General features: G+C 40.7%; 1 protein-coding gene across 9 annotated transcripts in view; it reads right to left on the bottom strand.

The window, feature by feature from the left end:
• Positions 1-19394: 19394 nt before the first annotated feature.
• Positions 19395-21852, bottom strand: part of LOC143411307 (putative methyltransferase-like protein 21E) — a 19133-nt gene continuing 16675 nt past the window's right edge. For all 9 annotated transcript variants that reach the window (XM_076872020.2, XM_076872021.2, XM_076872024.2 and 6 more), the window contains exon 5: positions 19395-19928. In XM_076872020.2, coding sequence (XP_076728135.1) covers positions 19525-19928 — 404 coding nt within the window. In that variant the 3' untranslated portion in view covers positions 19395-19524. The remainder of the gene's footprint in view (positions 19929-21852) is intronic.

The raw sequence follows: 21852 nt of genomic DNA, 5'->3' as shown, positions 1-21852 counted from the left end.
CTGGGAAGGGGTGGGGGAGGGAGAGATGGGGAGAGGTTGATGAGTGGGTCTGAGTGGCAGCTAGAGCCCAGCAAGAAGTAGGGTATATGGGTAACGATAATGAACTGTGTGCTTTTAAAAAGCTGTAAGAAAGGATTCTGAAAATTTCACCATAAAGAAATGCTGAATGTCTGATTAGACAAATACGCTTAATCTGATTTTGAAATTATACAATGTATTCATGTATCAAGGCATCACACGGTACTCCATTAACATATACAAATTTTAATGTTTTTATGTATCCATCAAAAATAAATTTAAAAAGTATATCACACTGGCAGATGCATGTTGTAAATACAGAAATTGTTGAGGAGATGCATGTAAAAGTAAATTGTGGGCAGTTCCATACTTCCTGCCTGATGCCTTGTCTCCCCTAAAACCACTATCATGGCCACACACCACCCTGCGTCTACTCACCAAGCTCTAGTCTCATGGCACCATCTCGTGGTCAGAATAGGAACTGTTGATTCTATAGCCTGTGAAATTACCCAGGTCTTTCCAGAATATTCCCCGACAACACAGTCCCTCATCAAATTTATTCAGTCCCTTTAAAAATTATCTTTTTATTCTATTTTCTTATTTTATCTTTGTTTTTCTACATATTAATATATTTTATTATTTTTTGCATTATAAGTAAAGCAACATTTGCATGAGATGCTAATGGACTAGGTTATAATCTTAAGAGTGATTACTATTAGTCCAAATAGGTTCCATGAAAAAAGGAGTATCGATTTGTCTCCCCTTAAAAGCCACTTGCAACACTTCTAGAACATGACGAAGGGGTGCATAAGACAATCCACAATGCCGCTTTGCCGAGAGGTTTGACGTCAAGCTCAGACTGTGGTCCTAAATGTGTAATCACAACATATGGAGCAGCTGGTGAATGCGGAAAGAAGTACAGGGTTTTCTTTTTCCTTAAGAAAGTAGCAATTTGAAGTAGCTTTGTTTCAAAAGGGAAAGCCATTTATAAGAAGCAATTGGCAATTGCTGAAGCTCGCTCCGGCTACTTGAGATGTATGTGCGGAAACTATTGCCTTTTCCAGGACGCTTATGTTCAGATCAGACAACCCCCAACTTTTTCTCAGCTAAAAACAAAAGAGCTCTTTTTATATCAATTTAAGCATGTGACGTCAAGGCCATCGTGCCCTTTTGAGAGGTTTTTCTACTCACAAATAGGTGGCTAATTGCAATGAGACAGGGAGAACTAGTCTTCTCTGGTATTTTCTTGTCCGTCAAATTGAAAAGACCTTAAAAGCAATGCTAACCCACCCCACTTTATTCAGGAAACTTCGACACATCATAGCAAGTCTGTTAAAAATTTATTTCACTGGGCATAAAGATCTCCCGCTGCTTTCCTAGGCAAGGCTGAGGCTGTGAATTTTCACCCCAGATGTAATTAGAGTGACTCTTACTTTGGGGATACTTCTGGATCCTTCCACATCAAAGTAAGATCTGGAGAATCAATGGCAAAATTCCTTTTTGGGGGGAAAATTAATTAAGATGTGATTTTCAGTAGCTGTGGCGGGCTTTAATGAGACAGGCATTTGCTCTTGGTAATGACGGTCCCTCTCCCAGCCCTGCTCTGCTGTCGAATTATCCCAGCGTGCCTCGTCTCCTGGGCACCCTCTACATGAAATGAGTTAGGGGTCTCAGCCCTCTCCTTAGTAGAGCCTTGTCACAGAATCTTTCTCCACCATCAGCAGCAATTAGCACTAATTGGTACCCTGGGCACCCGTCGAACGGCGAGGTCAGTGATGGAGTGAACAGGCAGAACGAATTACCCTTTTGCCTCTGGAAGTGAACTTATCGGTTGTGTGTGGAGTTGCTCTGATCCTGCTACTTCGGCTGGGCTGAGGAAGTGGATTAAGGAGGAATTCATTCTCTGAGGCTGTCAAACAAGACAACTGAGGAAGGTCAGTCCACTGGCAAAACAAAGGAGCTGAGTTATGGCCACGGGACAGCCATAAATAGGCCTCCATCTTCGCCCCCACATTACCTCACCCCTTCCTATCTCTCTCTCCCCACTTTCAGTTTCTCCCTGTAATATTATAAATCCAATCAAAGCAAGTGCTCCGTCAGCGTTTTTTCTCCCCTTCGCCTGAGAGTGCACACTGTTTATTCTCATTACTGTGAGACCCAGGTCACCCAGTGGCTGCGAATGGATGCTGTCATTTGTCTTTGCATCTCTGTGAATTCATCCTACCTACCTCACAAGAGATGAGGGAGCATCACAAAGATGCATAAAATAAGACCTGTGCAAAAGTCAGTCCTCGCAGAACATCAATTCTGCTAATTGCCCTTATGTTTGTAATCCTGATATCTTTACTGTAGCTGCTTAAGTCAGGGGGTGGAAAAATCCTTGGGAGAGTTATCAAGGAACAATTAATAATCCCTTCCTCTCCAGAAATAGCCACTCGATGACTTGGTATCACTCACAAGACGACAGAAGGCAAAGGAATGTTGGTGTTCTGCCACCTTATAAGGCTCACTTCTTCCACTGAATTCTGATGCCAGGGCTTGTCTGAAGGTTGAGCAGAAAGGACTCAAAAAGGGAGTGGGCATTGGCTAACCAGACTCACAGCAAATAAAAAAATAGTCTCCAGATATCAGTCAGTGCCCGTCTGTCTCCCTACAGAGAGCAAAAAGTTTGAAACTCAGTGAAAGCCATTCATTTTCCACCTTGCATTACTTAGAAATACCTTTCATCCAAGTTTTTAAGTATTCCTGGGGGAGAAGAGAACCTAGAAGTGGTTGACCTAGAAATAATTCAGCCTTACAGAGATGCCGGAGCCCAGACATTAGCCAAAGCCAAGAGGGACCTTTTAGTGCCATTTATAACTAGATCAATATGTCAACTGGTCCTGCCCTCACCTCACTCAAGTTTCTGTCGGAATTGAAAGATTAACCCAGAAACAAAAACTGCCAGAAGAAGCACAGCGGCCATAGATAGTGTGAGGGAAGGATCTGTTTTCTGGCACAGCGGCCATAGATAGTGTGAGGGAAGGATCTGTTTTCTCAAGACTTCCTTTTCCTTCTTTGAAGGGTGCAAGACAAGTAGCTGAGTATCTGCTTAAGCTTCCTTTTTATTCTCAAAGACCAGCAAAACGCCTAGCAATAGAAATACTCAACCACCATTTGTCACATAAAAGAATGGATAAATCACCAAAGAGTCACTTAGAGGCCAGGAAGGAGTAGAATTTATAGAACTCACCCAGTTTACTCCACTCGGCCAAAGGGGTGCTCTTTGCTAATGTCAATCAAGGAGTCCACAGCAAAAGGAAAAGTGTGTACCATTAGCTGAAATGATACACTTTCATCGAGTCAGTTGACAAATATTTATTGACACCTGCAGCATGCCAGGCCACCTATCAGGCCCTTGGACACAAGACGAACATTGACTGTCATAAAAGTTTGGCTTAGTAGAAAGGACAGAGATGAGACCAAATACAGACAGAACAATGTGAAAAGGCTTTTGGGGGTACACCATGAGAGTGCGGCGGGAGGGTGTGTTTGAGCTGGTCTCTGTAGAGTGACCAGGGAACCTAGACGGGAGGCTCAGAAAGCAGACAGAAGAGCAGGGAGCCCCATGTGAGAGCCCTCGGAGCTTGACGAAGAGAAAGCAGGACAGTGAGAGTCTCTAAAGAGAAATGGAACCAGGTAGAGAAGAAAGGAGGAGAAAGGGAGGAAGGAGAGGAAGAGAAAAATGAGGGGCTGAGTAAGCTGGGATAAGACCGCTTGGCCAGGGCCTGTGGTCCACCTAGAACACAAGCCTGGACTCACCCACAGGCCACAGAGTTGAAGGCAGGGCATGCGCTCACCTGCTCATCTGGGAGGATGGTTTCCACCCTCCGGTCTGCAAGGCAGGGCTCCTTTGATCCCTATTCACGCCTGCCTTTCTGGAAGCTTTGAATGAATGAATGTTTCTAGATAGATACTGTAGGATTTGGGTTTTTGTTTTTTTGTTTTTTTGTTTTTTTAGTTTTAGATGGCCATAATATCTTCATTTATTTTTATTTGGTGCTGAGGATCGAACCCAGTGTCTCACACATGCAAGGCAGGCACTCTACAACTGAGCTACAGCCCCAGCCCGTAGGGTTTTTATTTTAAAAATGGTCTCACACATGGGGAAATGCTAGCCATGGGATACAAAATTTCAGTTTATCTATCAGTTAGATAAAAAGGAATAAGTTCTAAAGATTTATTGTATACAACTATAGTTAATAACAACATATTCTCAAAAATTTCTAAGAGAAAAAATTGCTGTGTTCTCACATTAAAAAAAAAAGACACCTACATGAGGGTAATCCTATTTTAATGAGCTCCATGTAGCCATCCCACAATGTATACATATTTCAAATCAATCTACTATACACAATAAATATAGACTATTTTCATTTGCCAATTTAAAAATATTTTACAAATTTGAAAATAGAGCAGATTAGGGGAAATGTGTTGGAGCAAAAGAAAAATAAAGTCAGGGAGACCACTGTTCATTAAAATACTAGATTTGCTGGGCACAATGGCACACGCCTGTAATCCCAGTGACTGGAGAGGCTGAGGCAGAAGGATGACAAGTTCAAGGCCAGTCTCAGCAACTTACTGAGGCCCTAAACAATTTAGCAATACCCTGTCTCAAAATTTAAAAATAAATAAATTAATTAAATGGGCTGCAAATGTGGTAAAGTGTCCCTGAGTTCCTAGTACAAGAAGAAAAAGAAATCCTTTAAAAGAGTAGATTCAACATTTTTAACTCCAGAAAAGAGACACGTGGCCCTCAAATAGTCTCCAGTATCTCATTGTTTCATTGAACAATTATGTGGTTAAAAGTGTGAGTGGAGATATGTTTCCTGTGCAAGAAAATAACAAGAAACACTTGAATCCAGGCGCCTCACAGAGGTCAACTATGTGCTTGCAATATTATAATTTCACCAATGTAAATTTCATGCTTTTTGTGCCCTGAGTGTATGAGGAATAAATGCTACGTCAGAATTAAGGATGGAAGTACATTTCAACAATAAAGAAGCTACCCGCTTCTTTCACTTGCAGTCTCGATTTCACCCCACCAAGGAGAGTATGCATTTGGTTTTTTTTTATGAAAGTCTGAGCTCAGAAACCTGTGCAGCTTCTCAGGCCGAGAAATGAACAATGACAGGCAGGTGAACAGTGCTCTCTGCCCATGTGAGGCTGCTACCCCCGGCCCTCCCTTGATGATGGCCTTGCAGACTTCTGCCTCCTCCGCCTCAGGCTTCAGGGATCCAGACCTGTACATTATTCATTTTGCCTTTAGCACCCAGAGTGCACACTTTCAAACAGATGGGCAGATGGGTGGACATAGCTATGCTAATAGCCACTTCCCCACTGCAAAAATGTACCTGAAAATCACATTTTCCCAAGCTTCCCCTCGGGCATTTTAAACACTCAAACGCAGGTAGACTTTTCAATTTTACACTGAAGTTAGCAAGTACTCTGCTATGCAGGAATTTTAGTCAATTCCAAGAGGAAAAAGTATTCTTAGAAAGTTATAAGCAGCTTAAATACAGTTTTGCACAATAAGCTGTTTCATTTTGGGTTTTAATCTGTATCAAAACTAGACAGTAAAATTTTTATTACTTCCCAACTGGTTCTAGCAAAGGTTTTACTCTATGTCCTTACTTTCTCTTTTCTCTCACAAATCCAGGAAATTAAAGATAAAATGCACATTAACAATGTTTATGTTACAAATGTAAACACAAGGAAGTCTGGGAACATTTTAATAAGGTTCTCATACTCATTTTAATTCATCCATGCTGTGCTCAGGCAAAAACTATATATTCTTGTGCTGCTCTCCATCCATATAGTTTATTGAGGAATAGATATGTCTCTGCAAATTCTTGTTTACAAAGAGAATACTCATTTTTGCCTTTATTGACTTGAATCTGTAACCCAAATAAACTGAATTACCCAGTTGTTTCACAAGTCACTTACACAAAGGAAAGAGCTTAATTTTTCTTCTCATACTTCTTAGTAATGCCTATCGGGACAGCCAATCAAATAGACTTCATAATCTCCTAAGGCTCCACACAAGCTATTTTCTTTTTTCTCTTCAACTTGCTATCTGAGATATACCATAGGTGATGAGAAGCATGAGAGAATTTAAATGCTTCATGAATTATCCTTGGGATTTGTATTTTTCATCCAAAAAAGAACTGTTCCCAAAGAACTCTCTTGTAAATAGACTTTAAAGAAAACAGAGAGGTGCTCTAAACTGGGCATCCTGCAAAATGCCTTCCTGAGCAGAAGATGACGCCACCTTCCCACTCAGTTCTGCCTGCACAGGATCTGTTAATGTCAAGCCATTGCCTCCTCTTGTCCCCGGCACAAAACACTTGAAGGATCTAACTCCCAATGCAACAGATTTCTTGATAGCTCATCACAGCCACCTGGTTGTACTGCTGATAGTCTTCTAGAATTCCAAATCAGCTTACCAATGTCATTATGTATTTCTACAGTAAATAAAACAAGAACTCTAACAGCACCTTTTTAAGTCGGTAACAAGGATGGAAAGCATCAAAATGATTAGGCTCAAAAACCTTGAGAATTTATCTTTAAATTGTTACCCAAGGAAAGAAAAATAAAAAATGTGGCAGTCATTCATTCTATGGAACAGCATTCTTTCTCCTAATACAAAATGAAATGCCATACGTGCAGATATTGGCCAATATAAAGGAGCCAAGTTACGTCTAGCAAAGATTTTTCACTAGGTGACCACTCTTGACAATACTTAGCATTGTGAGAAATAAGTAATGTTAAGGTTTGACATCTGTAAGTGCCTGAATTTTCATAAAGAACTTGAAAGAGATTCAATCAGGTTACTATGGTAAGATGATCTATCAAGAGGAATAATTTAAGAGGAATTAAAGTTTTAAAAACAAAAATCTTTTTTAAATTAAAAAAGAAATAAAAATCTTTTCCCAGAAAGACCTGTGCTCTCCTTGATGCTGCTTTGTCAATGGAAACCTGGCTGTAATAGGCATTTGTAACACTGAGCACAGACCCTGAGAACAGTAGCTAGGACTCCCATAGATCCTGATAGCCTGACCATTAAAAAAAAACAGCAAGAACACCACCTGCCTACAGTGACACCAGAAAATTCCCTGGGGTAAAGAATCCTCTGTCATTTTTCCTAAGACCAAACAAGTCTCTGGAGCTTTTAAACGGTCCAGAGTCAACCCTAGTAAGACTAACTATATTCTGCTAACTAGGGAAAGTGGAGCATACCATTTTGTTCTTAATCTTAAAAATGAAAAACAAAAGTGAGAGGTACAATATTTTTGCACCTATGTTTTGGTTCATATATGTTTCAATAGTGAAATATAAATAAAGCTAGGAAATTGAACTTAAATAAAAAGTGGACATAAATATGCCGACTCCAAAGGTCAGTAGAGCTACTGTTGGCTCTGTGCTATTTTGAAATGATTAGTCTATGTTGAATGCTAAGATTTCTTTTAAAAAGGAAAGTTCCACAGCAAGTTTATTACTGTGACTTCACTTGAGCTTTCTGGAGAGAACATAAATGATTTTAAGAAAATACTGAATATGGCTTTCAAATTCCCTAAATTAATCTACATACCTCAGAAAAAAATATCTAGTACCAAATATAAAGTTCATTTCCCTTTTGGACCCTTTCAGATGGAGCCAAGTTCAGGTAGGTACCTAAATTTCCCAGATCCTTGTGGATGACAACTCCCTTCTATTTCTTATCTCTTGTATGGGTTTGAGTAATTTCAGAAGTTATCAAAAGGGAAGCATTGAACTCTGAGCTTCTAAAGCAAATAACTGAGTTTGCAGAGGGCAGGAATTTCCACTGGAAATTCCATATTATATTCTCCCCGATTGGACCCAGACAGTACACCAAAGCATTCTAATACTACGTTTCCAATGGACAAGTAAAATCCAAATCCTACAAAGAACACTTCTTGGTTTCTAACCTATCTGTGAAATGTCTGTATTCCATTGCTAAGGTGTTAAACACATCAGAAGTAATTCTCATTCTCCTGATGAGACCACCTCCACAGTACTGTCTCAGATTTTGGAGACCACAATTTAAGAGGTGATATTGAATAAATGGAGTACATTCAGAATAATAATCAAGATTATAAAAATGTAATGTCAAAAGACAAATGATTTTAAAATAATTGGAGACATTTATCTCACAGTGGGGGGAAAAAGACTGCCTTATACTCTTCTCATTGCATTTTTAGAGAAAATGCTTTTTTATTTTTTGTATAGAAAATACTTATTTTACTAGTTTTGAGAGGAAAACAGATTTCAGTTCCATGTAAGGGAAGTGTTTTCTCATAATTAGACTATACTTTTTTTTTTTCAGAGATAGGGGTCCCTTCCCTAAAACAATTCCCATTAACCACATGTTAACAATGCTTTTGCCTAAATAAGAGGTTGGGCTCCTGACCTCTAAAGTAGCTTTAAATCCCAGATTCCTAATAGTCTATATATTTGGTTAATACAATGTACTAAAAAAAATATTTTGCATCAGAATTCTGAATTATTTCTGGAGCTGAGAGTTTCTTCTAAAGCAACACAATAAGCCAAAAATTATTTGATTTGATGCCAGTAGGAACAATTCCCATTTCCTTACAGATTGGGTTATAGATAGAACCAGGTCAGCATGAACTTTAGTATTAGCTTAGGTTAAAAAAATCCTTCCTTTATCATGTATAACCTGTCATGACTTCAGCCAGTCTTTTAACCTCACTAAGCTTTAATTGCCTCATCTGTAAAATGGGACAATTTAACTCACATATGATATTTTGCTCATAAGATTATGTAAGGATTAAATGAGTTGATGAATTAAAAAGTCTGGTGAAGTTCTTGGTTCAAAGAAACCCCTAAATATAGAGCAGCTCTTCAAGGACAGCTCATCAGGCCCTGTAATACCCCCTTCGAGGGCCTAGCATGTACCTTTCCCATGCACTGTCACACACACACACACATAGACAAGGAGAGGAGGAGGACACCATGTTCATGTGCATCATCCACAAGTAAATATTTCAGCATGCACTCAAACACAACTCAATTTGCTTTCTTTTATCTTTTTATTTTATTGGAGATTCTCATGTAATTAAAAATACAGAGAGAATCCTGGTACCCTTTATCGTTTTATGTAATTCTACATTTTCACATCATTTAGGCCTTGTTGTCTTTTTATTTGGGGGGGGGGGGGTCCTCTATCCAATTTACTGATGCAAGCCCTGAAAATAATAAAAGTTATCAAATTGACCTGGCTATGAAGGCACCCGGAGGCAGGGCCAGTATTCTCTCCTGGGACCTTCTGGTCACTCTGGGTTTTTCTCTTTAGCTTGCATTCTTCCTTGCCAGATCCTGGCCACTGCAGAGCCCCTGTTCTGTGAGGCTGATGACTTGAGCTCTTGGGTGCTGTGGCTCATTGGGCAAAGCATGCAATTTGTGTTTAACATAGTAATATTCCAATTTCTATTGATTAGATCAATTCATATTCCAGTGCTGAGGGGAGGCAAATGTTTTCTTTCCTCCAAAAACAATTACTCTGTATTGACTGAGCTCCAGGGGAATTGTATCCTAGGATGTGGCAAGGTTGGTTTCAATACAGTTGGAGTCTCTCATGTGGAAAATTCTCTATTTAGCAATTACATGCAAAGAGAAAACTTGGAATTCATAAGAGGTTCAGTAAATCACAAGCCATGAAGAGTGCAGTAAAAGCCAATGAAAGTCTAGGCATGATTAGTCACATACACCCAACCAATATTTCCCCCCCAATGGCCAATCAACAGAATCATGAGGGAGCTTTTAAAAATACAGATTTATGCACCAAAATGCACCCATCTTCACCCCAAATTGTTCTAGCTCAGTGGTCTGAGGTAGGACCAGGGAAGCAGCATTGCTATAGAGCCTCAAGGAGCTTCCGCTGTTCAGCCACAGTGAACCAGCACCTTGGCCGTCATCTTTTCAAGCAATGCCTGTGCTCAGGTTAGAAGAAAGAAAATACACAACTCCCTTCACCCCCCTTCCAGAACTTCCTGATTTCTGATGTTAAAATTGTTTTCTACAATGATAATGATAAATTCCAGTTTTGGAATTACTACATAGAGATGTCTGTTGGAGGAATCATTAAGCTATTTCATAAACAAATATGACTCTAATTCATCCCAAAATTGGAGTGAAAAAATATGGTAGCCTACTACCAGAATATTACACTTGTAACCAAAAAAAAAAAAAAAAAGTCTTACTGATGTTAACCATCTTCTAGCTTGTCCAGCAGGGTGAAGGTGGTTAACCATACTTGCCTAGGTCCACATCTACATGATGAATCAAGGCTTCTTCTTGGGTGAGTTTTTCTCTGTGCCATCACAAATCCTGCTGCAACTGCTTGTGTAGATCAGAAACTCCCCTCTAAAAATATTACACCTGTGGAGAGTCGAATCTCTGGTACTAGGAGAGTACATTTTTTTAAATTAAGAGCCTTGTCTGAGTATGAGTCTATTACATACTGTAGCAATAAAATCAAACGTTGCCACTGTCTGTTCTTTAATAGCTGACATGCATTTAGATTCACCAATCTAAAATTCCAAGAAATGCCCCCTTTAGTCTTAAGCTGTAAAATAATCTCTGCAAGATTTTTCTCACTTCCTCTTCACTCTGGACTATAGATGACCCCACTTTAAGTGTTAGATTCAAGTGGACATAAATGGCACATAAAATAAAAGAATATAAAATGCAAGTAGAAGGGTTGGCCTATGATCTGCTTTGTTGAATTTTCCCTGCTGTTTTAGAAGGGATGAAGGTCTCCTGGGTAAGAGTGGTCATTCCAGGAAGAAGAATGCCTTTTAAGCACATGGGTCATCAGATACAGCAGAGTAGGCAACTAGAAGATAGAGCCCATCAGCCAGATGCAGGTAACACCCTCATGTACAAAGTGCCCTAGTCTCAAATGACAAGCACTTGGTGGACTCGTAACCTATGAGAACAATAGGCCTCAAAGTGTGGTTCCCAGCCAGGATCAGCAAGTCGGTAGAAATGCAAATCCCGTACCCATTCCAGACCCAATGAATCAGAAACTCTGGGCTATGCCAACTCATGTTTGAACAAAACTTCAGGTGATTCTGATCCACGTTCAAGGCTGAGAACCCACATGTTCTCCCGAGTTGTAAGATTCAGAACCTCCCTTCCCACCCAGCAATCTCTCCACTTGCTTCCTCTGCCCATCTTCTCCCACTCCACTGCTCTGCTCTCTCCCACCTACTCACACACCTGCTCACACTCACTCACTCACAGCCACACACCAGCATGGTGTTCAAAGAACAGAAACCAGCCATGATTTTTTTCCTCTCCTTGGAGTATTTATTTCATAACGTGTGCATAGAGCTGAGGTGAGGGGTAAAATTTAACAATCCCTAATTAAGGAAGATGGCACCATGCATTTATCACATTATACTGTTGTGTATTTACCCCATACCGCTTTTGATGCATTTGCATATAATCTTTCATAATTCAATTCGCTTGTTGAAATCATTCCTTTTATTTTCACTTGTTTATTCAGAAGGGAAAGTTCATTTGGCAGATCACTGGGGCCTCCCAGTGGCCACTGTATGTAATTTCCAACTGGGATTTTATTCTGGGAGCTTTGGGGAAATGGCAACCAAATCCTTGGATTTTCACCTGAGAGAAGCATAAAATAGAATCAAAGCAAGAATTTTACCAAGATAGATCATATCAGCTGAAATTTCCCCAGACGTTGGCTTTGTTGCCTTGCATCTATCAAACTTGTTATGCCGCACTTGCTTAGTAGAGATGACAGCAGCTTCAGGTTTTGCAGGTCAAGGTAAAAACCAACCAGGAACACATACAATAAAAATACTATCAGAGAGCTAGGGTTCCCTCCTGTCATCCTGCCCTTGAAGTGGGGACTGCCCAAGGTAGTCTTCACCCCAGATGTCTTCCTAGTGGCCATCGGGTCTTGCCATCGTTCCCCAGAGGCAGTGGGCACTGTGCTCTGACCCTGGCCCTCACTCTGACCTCATGGAAACAACTGAGCCACCCACAATTGCATCAGCAGACACCCATCACCTGTCAGAGGCTCCAGCCAGCGTGTGAGGCTTACTCTGCAAATCAGCCTCCCAGAACAAGGTGCCTGTCACTGGAGTAGTGCAAGCTGAGGACACCAAGAGCCATTTCGCTTAGACCAGCACATTGCTTGGCAGGTGCCGTGTCCCTCCAGTCTCACTCTGAGTCCCTCAACTTCTGCCTTGGCTTGGGGAGGCTCTGCTACCTGAGTTACCAGCCTTGCCTTGAAGGACAACTGGAAGGTGGTTTCCAGGAACTGCTGTCCTCGCCTCACCCCAGGACTGAAGTCTGCTGGGCGGCACCGCCTGGTGACAGACCCACACACATCAGCATCGTTCACACAGCCTGGTTACAAACAGATCAGATGATGTCTTAAAGTTCAACCCCACCCCCTTGGCCTTCTCCGATGAAAAGTCACCGGAGGGCACCCTATCCTTGGTTCACATCGCTATCCCTGAGCCTTCTGTCAAGAGCAGAATGGCGCTGGCTCCATCCGGACACCTCCACACAAGAGGCCCTTTTCTGTTTACCGCACTGGCTGCTTTGAGATCACCAAATATCCTTAAATGTGTTAGTCTAATCTGTGCCCAGTATTCCTTGCAAAGAAGTATGTAGTACCCTTTCTGGGTATATACACACAATTTATAAAGGCAACTATTAAAGATGTGTTGTGAAAGGGGTTCATCCTTCCAGGCCCCCTTGAGAGTATTCTACTTGAACTAATTCATTCTCAGGAGGCAAACAATGACCACAGTCACTAAATTGTTAGCTCCCAATTAACTGGAATACAATTCAAATTCAGTATTCTCTTGCAGAGCTCAAGTGCAATACCCTGAAAAGAGAACAAGCTTCAGCAGGCCCTGTAGAGGTCAAAGTTCCCATCCTATCTGTCACAGGTGTGTGACCTTGAGAAGGACACTCCCACAAACCCCCATATCCACATAGGTAAATTGCTCTAGGGGTGTTGGGAAATCTCAAAACAGGCTAAAAGCAGGGAGTATCCCATTGATTGTAGTTATTATTCCAGCAAGAGTTAATGGAAGCTGCAATTTTCCCAGCCAGTGGTTCCAACAGGTCACTGTCAGTTGCCTCTAAAGCTTGGTACATGCTGTTTCTTCCACCCAGAACCCACCCCCTTCCTCTTTTGCCAGCTCCAACTGGCTTCTCCTGGCAGCCTGCACAGTTCCCTTGCTCTGGGTTGGGCTCCCCACCATCAGGACACCCCCATACTTCCCCTACCACACTGGCAACTTTACGGCCTCTGCCCTTGGCACTGAATTCAGAGTCTCCAGGAGAACTAGCACTACCCTTTTCCCACCACCCATAGCTCCGGCACCTTGAGGGTTTCAATATATAGTGAATAAACGAATGACAACCACTAGGCAGCTTTCTAAACAATTAAAACTAAAATCCAAAGAAAAAAGTAGCTATGCTGATTATTTAGCATTCTTTTAATTGCCTTTAAGTCTCCTTTTTTTTTTTTCTTTTTTAGTACTGGGGATTGAACCTAGGCATGTTTAACACTGAGCGACATCCTCAGCATATTTTATATTTTCATTTGTTTGAAAAAACAAAAATACTTTTCAATATGGAAAATTGGTATTAATTGGCAGCAGATATTCAGTATTTTTCTTTCTTCCTTTCTTTCTTCTTTCTTTTTTCCTACTAATGTCATTGATCACAAAACTTGACCTGGACATCTGTTTTCATTTTAGTGATCCCTTAGAATTCTTTGATGGCAAGTGTCAGCTCTAAAATTTGATTGGATTTTGGAGAAAGACAATTGCCTTAGAAACAAAGAAATTGGAGAATTGAGAAGCAAGAGTCCTGCCTGTGAGCTTGCCCAATAAAAACACTGTTTGTGATAGAGGCCAAGGGTTAGTTCAATAGAATAAGCAGTCAATAGCATAGGCTCAGCAACCTAAGTACTACAGAGTAACACGCCATCCGTGCAAACACTAATGGAATCCTGAGCAAATGCAGTTAATATAACCTCAGAACTAATTGATGCTAACTAAGGCCACCTAAGACACCCTGTCTAACAAATACTACTATACAATTATTCAGAACACTGTCTTTGATTTCATGTGGAACTTGGAAGCAGAGCAAATATTGACATTGGGCTTGCAGGTAATACACTAGGCTTAATTTCACATCATAGACTCAGATGACAAAAGCTATGTGTGGAACTCATTTAGGAGCCACACCAATCTTTGCAAAGATGCACTCACAAAATGCCTGTACTTTAAAATTTGTTTTGCCTATATTCCCCCAACTTTTGCAAATGCATTTACCTACTCTGTTCACAATTTTGTTTCCAATTATTGCTTTATAATTTGTTTTAAAAATACACATATTTGACAATTTTTATTTTCTCCATGCACAGATTTCCATGAAAACCAAATTAAAATGAAGTAAGAAGAAGCACACTATATTAATTTTCTCATAGTTTTACCTAAGCTTACTTGCCTGATTTGCTTAATATGACCTGACTTTAATTCTTGTTTAGAACCAATTCCTGGTTTGTTTTCATAGTACATACAGATCTCATCTAGTATCAAAATTCAGCCAAGTGGACATATTTCACTTCTAATGGATATTTGTAAATTATTTATCTGTTTATATGCAAATTAATACTTAAAACCAGTTAGACATAGCCTCTAAAGACAGGGCATTCTCAGAGAACGCCAACTTGCAGGAATTTGAGGTCTTAGAGAAAAAAAGGAATATTCCATTCTATTATGTTTACCCATCTTTTTTTTTTCTTTGACAATAATGTGTTTACACTATTGACTGTAAATCTGTTAGAAAGTTAGTTACCCAAAGCTACCCTTTCATTATCCAAAAAAGAAAAAGAAAAAAAGAAAAGACATTTCTTAAAAATTCTGATCGAGCCAGGAACAGTGGCTCCTGTAATCCCAGCAGTTTAGGAGGCTGAGACAGGAGAATTGCAAGTTCAAGGCCAACCTGGGCAACTTATAAGACCCTGTCACAAAATGAAAAATAAAAAGGGGCTGGGAAAGTGGTTCAGTGGTAAAGTACCTCTGGGTACCAAAAATAAATAAATAAATAAAATCTGATCAATAAAAATTGGTTCAAATGAAAGAAGATATATCATTAAATTCTAAGACAGAGATTGTAGTGCAGCACTTAATATCCTAAAGTCAGCTGACACATCTGGGGCACAAAACTCTCCTGGTTACCTGTGTGACATCTTGAGTTGCAGAGAATCACCTGGAGGTTGGTCTGTCTTCTGTGGAGCAATAAGTATTCTGATTTAACCTCTATTACAATTTTGACTATCAGTATGAATATTCTATTGAAAATCCAGAAAGTTACTGCAAGAATTAGACCAAGGTTTTTAATAACATCATCTAACTTCTCAAAAAGCCAGATACAAAGGGGCAAAAGCTCACAATAGAACTCCTTTGGATTGAAGTTAACAAATCAATTGCTATTCGTTAAAAAAAGAAGGAGAAATTGTAAGATAGAAAAGGTCTATTCAAATTTTATCTTCTGAAATTGAATTACTATAAAATTAACTGGAAAAGTATGGAGAAACTGCAGCAAAAAGAAAAGTAGGCAAGTTCTCAGAATGAAGTAAGCAAGGAGGCATGGTATGGGGGTGGGTGTCCAAGTTGGCAGGCGAGAGCTATAAACAGAATGAAACAATGGATGGGAATGTCACATTTGACAGACTGACACACAGAGAAAGAGGAACTCGAAAGGACCATATGGCTGGTTTAGTCCTCATGCTGTCCTTAAGAGGACATTTTATCCATTCTACCTAAAAATACTACTTAGTGATATTCTAACAGCCGTTTTTCTCCTGTATTTACCTACTCCATTCACAATTTTGTTTCTAATTATTGCCTTATAATTTGTTTTAAAAATGCACATATTTGACAATTTTTATTTTGTTCTGGCTGAGGCATCCCCAGTACTCAGGCCCCATGACTCTGAGCGACTCTGAGGAACCCTGGAACTTTCCTGGCCAGTTCTAAAACCAGCGTGGACTCAATCCCTGGTATGTATAAATAAACAAACAAATAAATAAATAAAATGCATATTTTCCAGAGCCCATGGATACTAACACAACTGTGGAGGGGGCAGAATCTCAAAATACAACAGAACAAAAACCCCAAATACCCCTGTCTGATCTCTTCCTGTGTCAAACCTCAGGACTCAGACTTCATTTTATTCTCTCTGGCTCTCTGAAGGAGCTTTACAAACTGCCCCAGCTGCTGCTGCTGCACTTATGTCCAGTGGCTCAGACCAAGCACGGCGGTCAGCCTGTCTCCCTCACGCTCCACACTCTACTTGGCAGAAAGCCCTGCTGGCTCCAGCTTCCAAACGCATCTAGAAATGACTACTTTCCATCCCATGCAGATTCCTTGTTGCCAGCTGCCACTCTCTGGATGACTGCCACAGCCTCCCAGCTGGTCCTTTGTCCCTTCATTCCAGGTTCAAAACATCAGCCAGAGTGGCTGCTATGGTTTGGATCTTCCATGTCCCCCCAAAGCTCCAGTGTTGAAGGCTTGGTCCCCAATGCAGCAGTGCTCAGAAGTGGGGTCTTTGAGAGTTGATTGATCCTGAGGGCTCTGACCTCATTGGTGGGTTAGTCCCTGGGCGGATTCATAACTTAATGGCATATTGGGAGATAAAGAAAACTTTTGGAGATAGGACCCAGTTGGAGGAAGAAGGTCACTGAGGGCATACCCCTGAAGGGAATACTGGGACCTCAGCCTCTTTCTCTCTCTCTCTTTCTACTTCACAGCCACCATGAAGTGAACAGCTCTGTCCCACCATGCATCCTCCACTATGATGTTTGGCCTCAGGCCCAAAGTGATGGAGCCAAGTGACTGTAGCTAAAATCTCTGAAACCATGAGCCAAAATTAATCTTTCCTCCTTTAAGTCCATTGATCTCAGGTATTTTGTCACAGAAAACAGGGAAGCTGACAGTGGTCCTTACACAAAATAACATTATTTACTATTCGACTTAAAACCCTCCAGTAATTTTCCACGTAGCCCGAGAGGAAAGAAGCCAAAGTTCTTTCAGTGACCAGTAACCTGAAAGCTTGTGGTGGACACTGTGACATGCTGCCCAGATCCTCTTCAGAATGACTTATTACCCAGCTGCTGGAAGTGCTGTTGGCAGACAGACAACAGCTGTCACCATCTTCAAGAATGGCCACAGCTGAAGAGGGGCTCACCCAAGGTCATGCAGTCTTCCAAGGACAGCCATATCCATGACTGAGCCATGTGACACTCTCAAGGCCTGGGCACCTTGTCCCATTCGGGACTGTCCCAGAGGCCACTTGAGGTCCAGCACTCATGTCCTACTTCCTTCTGCTCCTTCCCGTAGGCCTTCAGCCCAATGGCATAGCCTAACAGGTGACCTGCAGCCTGCCCTCTCTCTCAGAGCCTCTGTGTGAAGAACACAGCCTGCAGCAAAGGCAGCCCCTGGTCTGGCTCCCCCAGTGCCCCCCCTGACTTCAGGGCTCATCAGTCTCCTGTGCTTGCTCATCAAGTCCAGCCTCTGAGGTGTCCTCCAGGATTGGCACCCTTCTGCCATCAGACCCCGGCATAGCTCTCCCTCTGCCTCCAACACTCGGTCCTCCTTCCTTCCAGTGCTACTCAGATGGCACCTTCTACATAAGCCTACACCGACCCACAGGCTAGGGAGCAGGAGAAGGGTTTCAAGTAGGAACAGTTCTTTTTCTCAAGTATTGGCTTATCCTTCTGGGTACACATTTCCTTTTGAATAAATGACTTTGGTTATATAAGAAAGAGTTTGACAATTGCTGTTTTAAATACATGACGACAGCGCAATGGTTAGGAACACAGGCTTCAGGCTCAAACAGAGCCTGACTTGAATGTCCCAGCACCATACTCCACAGACACCAGCCTGGGCCTCTTGGCCTTCTTTCTTCATCTGTGAAGTAGGGTGAATGATATTACAGACCTCCTCAGAATGGTTCTGAGTTTAAGTGACCTCATGTGAGTAACAGACTGTGAAAACAACAAAGATCCATGTAAATATGAGGAGATATGGAGGTGGTCCTAAGAAACCCCACGCACCAAAAACTCCCCTGGAGCATACCTGCACCCTGGCTTGCAAATCAGGGTCCCAGGAAATCATCTTCTCAGCTCTGTTCAACCCTGAGCTGATAACTTTCATCAGAGTAGAGAGGACTGGTCCCAACGAGCAGTGTCACCCTGATGACACAGCAACAGCCTAAATGCTCAGGTCAGAGCAATGGAGGGAAGAAAACTTTTCAATTCATCACATGGACAGTATCTTGACATCTATGCTTATGCTAACTGGGGACACAGCAGAGTAGTTGCCAACCAAGTCCAGGTGATTACGTGGAACAAAGCCCTAATTTTTTGCTCTTTTGCACTGACTTTAATTACTTTTGAGTTTAATCTTTAAGGCCCAATGTAGAAAAAAAAAACACTCAAGATTTCAAATATCTAAGTCTATATATGTTTGTTCATCAGAAGAGCTTCAAACTTTAAAACCAGCCATATGTCTGGTTGAGATTAGAGGCCTAAACCTTTTCATGTATTTTCAACACGAAGATTTTATATTTGCTTGTTTTAATGAAACAAATTAATTTTACTTGGCTTAAAAATAAAACAATAATTCCTCCAAAACCTCAACTATTCTTTTTGCTTTCATTCATTTTTTTATTTAGTAGCATGAAACATCTTTGCCCACAACCTCAAATCCATAGGCTGATTTCAGAGGTTATGCTGGAAGCCCACCCTGCAAGCAGAGGAGAGAGAATACCTCTAAGCTTGAACTAATGCGAACCACAAAAGTCCATCATTTTCCATAACATTATGAATTTATTTGCAGACCCCACCTTTGTCACTTTCTTTATTTCTACGGAGAGAATCCTTTAGGCCAATGGCTAGAAGGATGAACAACAATGTCCATTTTAGTTATATCATTAAAACTATCATTTTATAATTATACATTAAAATGTTTATAACATTTATTGAAAATGATAAGAATAATAATGCTAGAGGAATGAGGAGAGCTGACAATGAACACACAGAGACTTTGCCATAAGTCCCTGTTACCATGTGATTGTGGCCCTTAGTGCCAGTGGAGATAGACAAGGAGCAGGTTACCTCAACCCTACAGCTGCATCTCTTGTATGCAAAATCCCTGCCTGGGGTAAAGCGAATTTGGTAAGCTATCCCCTATTCTCATAGGAGTGTTTTAAAAATGCACATATTTGAGAGAGAGAGAGAGAGAGAGTATACTGTACATTTCCCTTTGAGAAAATAGTGGTGCAAGAGATCATTCAGGTCTTCTTTAGAGTAATAATCTGCTAGAAATCACCTGAACACTTCCATGTCCTCATTAGAGGATATTATGCATTCCTTCGATTTTTTTTCATAGCTTTATACAACTTAATATTCAGACTAGGGAAGCTGGAAACTTCCTCCAGATCAAACAGCTCCTTAAATCTATCTACAAATTTATTTTCTTTTTCCAACCTGAACTTCATGGCCCAGAGGACGATGGTCGTTTCTTTGCACAGATGGTCAAAGGTAAGGAGGAGGTCTTCTAGGAATGGGTGGGCGTAGACAACATCCGCTGCCAGGACATAGTCAAAACTATTGGAGGCCCTGGGGAAGTTTTTATCTAAAGCTACTCCCCAGGAGAGTTCCTTAACCTGAGGCAAATGCTTGCATTTCATTTTGGTGTTGCAGGAAATATTATACTGCAGGTTTCCAAGTAACTCAGGTAAGTCTGTCGCAGTCACACGAGCACCTGTAAAACAAAAGATTGGTAGAAAAAGTAATTCTACAGAATAGGGTCCCACTATCAGCTGACAAGCTGACACGCACTCTGCTATTCTGCTTAATTGCTAGTCCCAAAGAAAAGTCTGGCCAGCACATATTGAAAGATGATCCCTTTCAGAATGGATGCTAAGGAGGCCTCTGTCCATGATATTCTTGCACACCATGGAACTTTTCTGTTCTCCTAGTTTTTTGTCTCAGTTGTTGTTGTTGTTTTCTATTTATGTACTACAAGTTAGGAGAAAAATAAACTGAAAGAGATATTCAAAATCTTTAGTGTCCTGATTAGAATAATCTAAAGTCATGGGTGAAAGAGAAATAAGTTCTTCCCTAAAAGATCTCTGGGCTCCAGTCATGTGAGTCCAAGTGGGTGCAAGTAACATTTCCTGCAGGTAAACAGGAAATGCTCAGGTCAGAGCAATGGAGGGAAGAAAACTTTTCAATGCATCACATGGACAGTATCTTGACATCTATGCTTATGCTAAGTTTTCAACTTGATTCCATCACAAGTTTAAATCTTCTCACCATGACCTGTCTAAAACCTATCCATAACAATGGTCATAAAGTCAAAGATCATAGATGCAGGAAAAATGTTTAGATTAGAGGGATAGAAAGAATTCCCAAGTTATAAGTATACAGCAGTGATCATTTTCAGGCAGGAATTTGGTAGGAACAAATTTATAGAAATTTCATTCTTAAAGAGAACTTTGAACAGTATCAGACCTGAAAATAATCTAAATAAAATTAGGGATGGCTAAAACCACAGCATCAGACAAGCACAGACCAGAATACGAAATGGGAAAGCAATGCTGGAAGAGAAGTCTAGTGTCGCTCAGAGAAATGAGAATCCATCCCTTAGCCACAATGTCAAGTTTCTCTTAACACTGATCAGGAATGTTTTGTAAAAAGTATAAAAATCAGAGGGAAATATGCACATCATTGGCAAAATCACAGAAATATGAACCTCCACATTCTAGTGTGTGTGAAATCGGTCATTTTCAACAAATATTTTTAAATCTCAAGATCAGGAACGTGCCCTGCCAATACTAAGTATAAACTGTTAATTTTGAGAACTTTGTGTCTAGAGAGATAAGCACCACCGCTCTGAGAATACTGACTAAACAAGACCTCCATCTTTTGATGTTTGTTCCAAGTTGGACAAACTCACTGAAGGAATCAATTCTTCTTAATAAAACAAATGAGTTCCCAAAACACAAATTCTGTCTCTGTACCTGGAGGATTTCAGTATAAATCAAATAGTGTCTCTGACTCTACCCATACCAAATGAAACAGTGACTTTGGAAAGCACTGTGGACAGAGCTATTTCTTTAAAATACCTGGGAGAACTTCAAGGGTCCTACTCCTCTCCAGTGTTTAGAAAGTTGTAAATTACTAAATCTCAAATTCCTCTCAAGATTGTAGAGTGGCAGGTGTGCACTTCTGAAGATCAAGGAAATCAAGACAGATTTGGGTAGTGCATCTCAGAGAAGGCAGCTAAATTAAGGCGATGAAATAGGTAACAACAAAAAAGACTGAACTGAAACAGGTTCTGGCAAACATGGAGACGATCACACATTCTGTGGGAAAGCCGCTGTTGAGAGAAGGAGGGTCATAAAAGAATGGAAATGACCTGAGAAAATAAATCCAAACACCTAAAAATAGAAGCAGATGTGTGACTGTTACATGATTTCCAATATCCCTCTCTATTCTAACAGGCACTTTTCATAAAAGCATAGGACTTCAAAACCCAAAAGGCATCTACAGCTACCTAAGAACATTGAAATAAAGCTAAAATCTAACGAACATCAAAATCAGCATCAATAAACCATGTAAGCCTGTTTCACAGTCTGCTCTAATAATCAGGACGATGAACTGAACCTCTACTTAGGTGTGCT

Source organism: Callospermophilus lateralis, chromosome 12 (assembly GCF_048772815.1).
Source record: "Callospermophilus lateralis isolate mCalLat2 chromosome 12, mCalLat2.hap1, whole genome shotgun sequence".
Taxonomy (NCBI): Eukaryota; Metazoa; Chordata; class Mammalia; order Rodentia; family Sciuridae; genus Callospermophilus; species Callospermophilus lateralis.
This window is presented reverse-complemented; position numbering and strand designations above follow the sequence as displayed.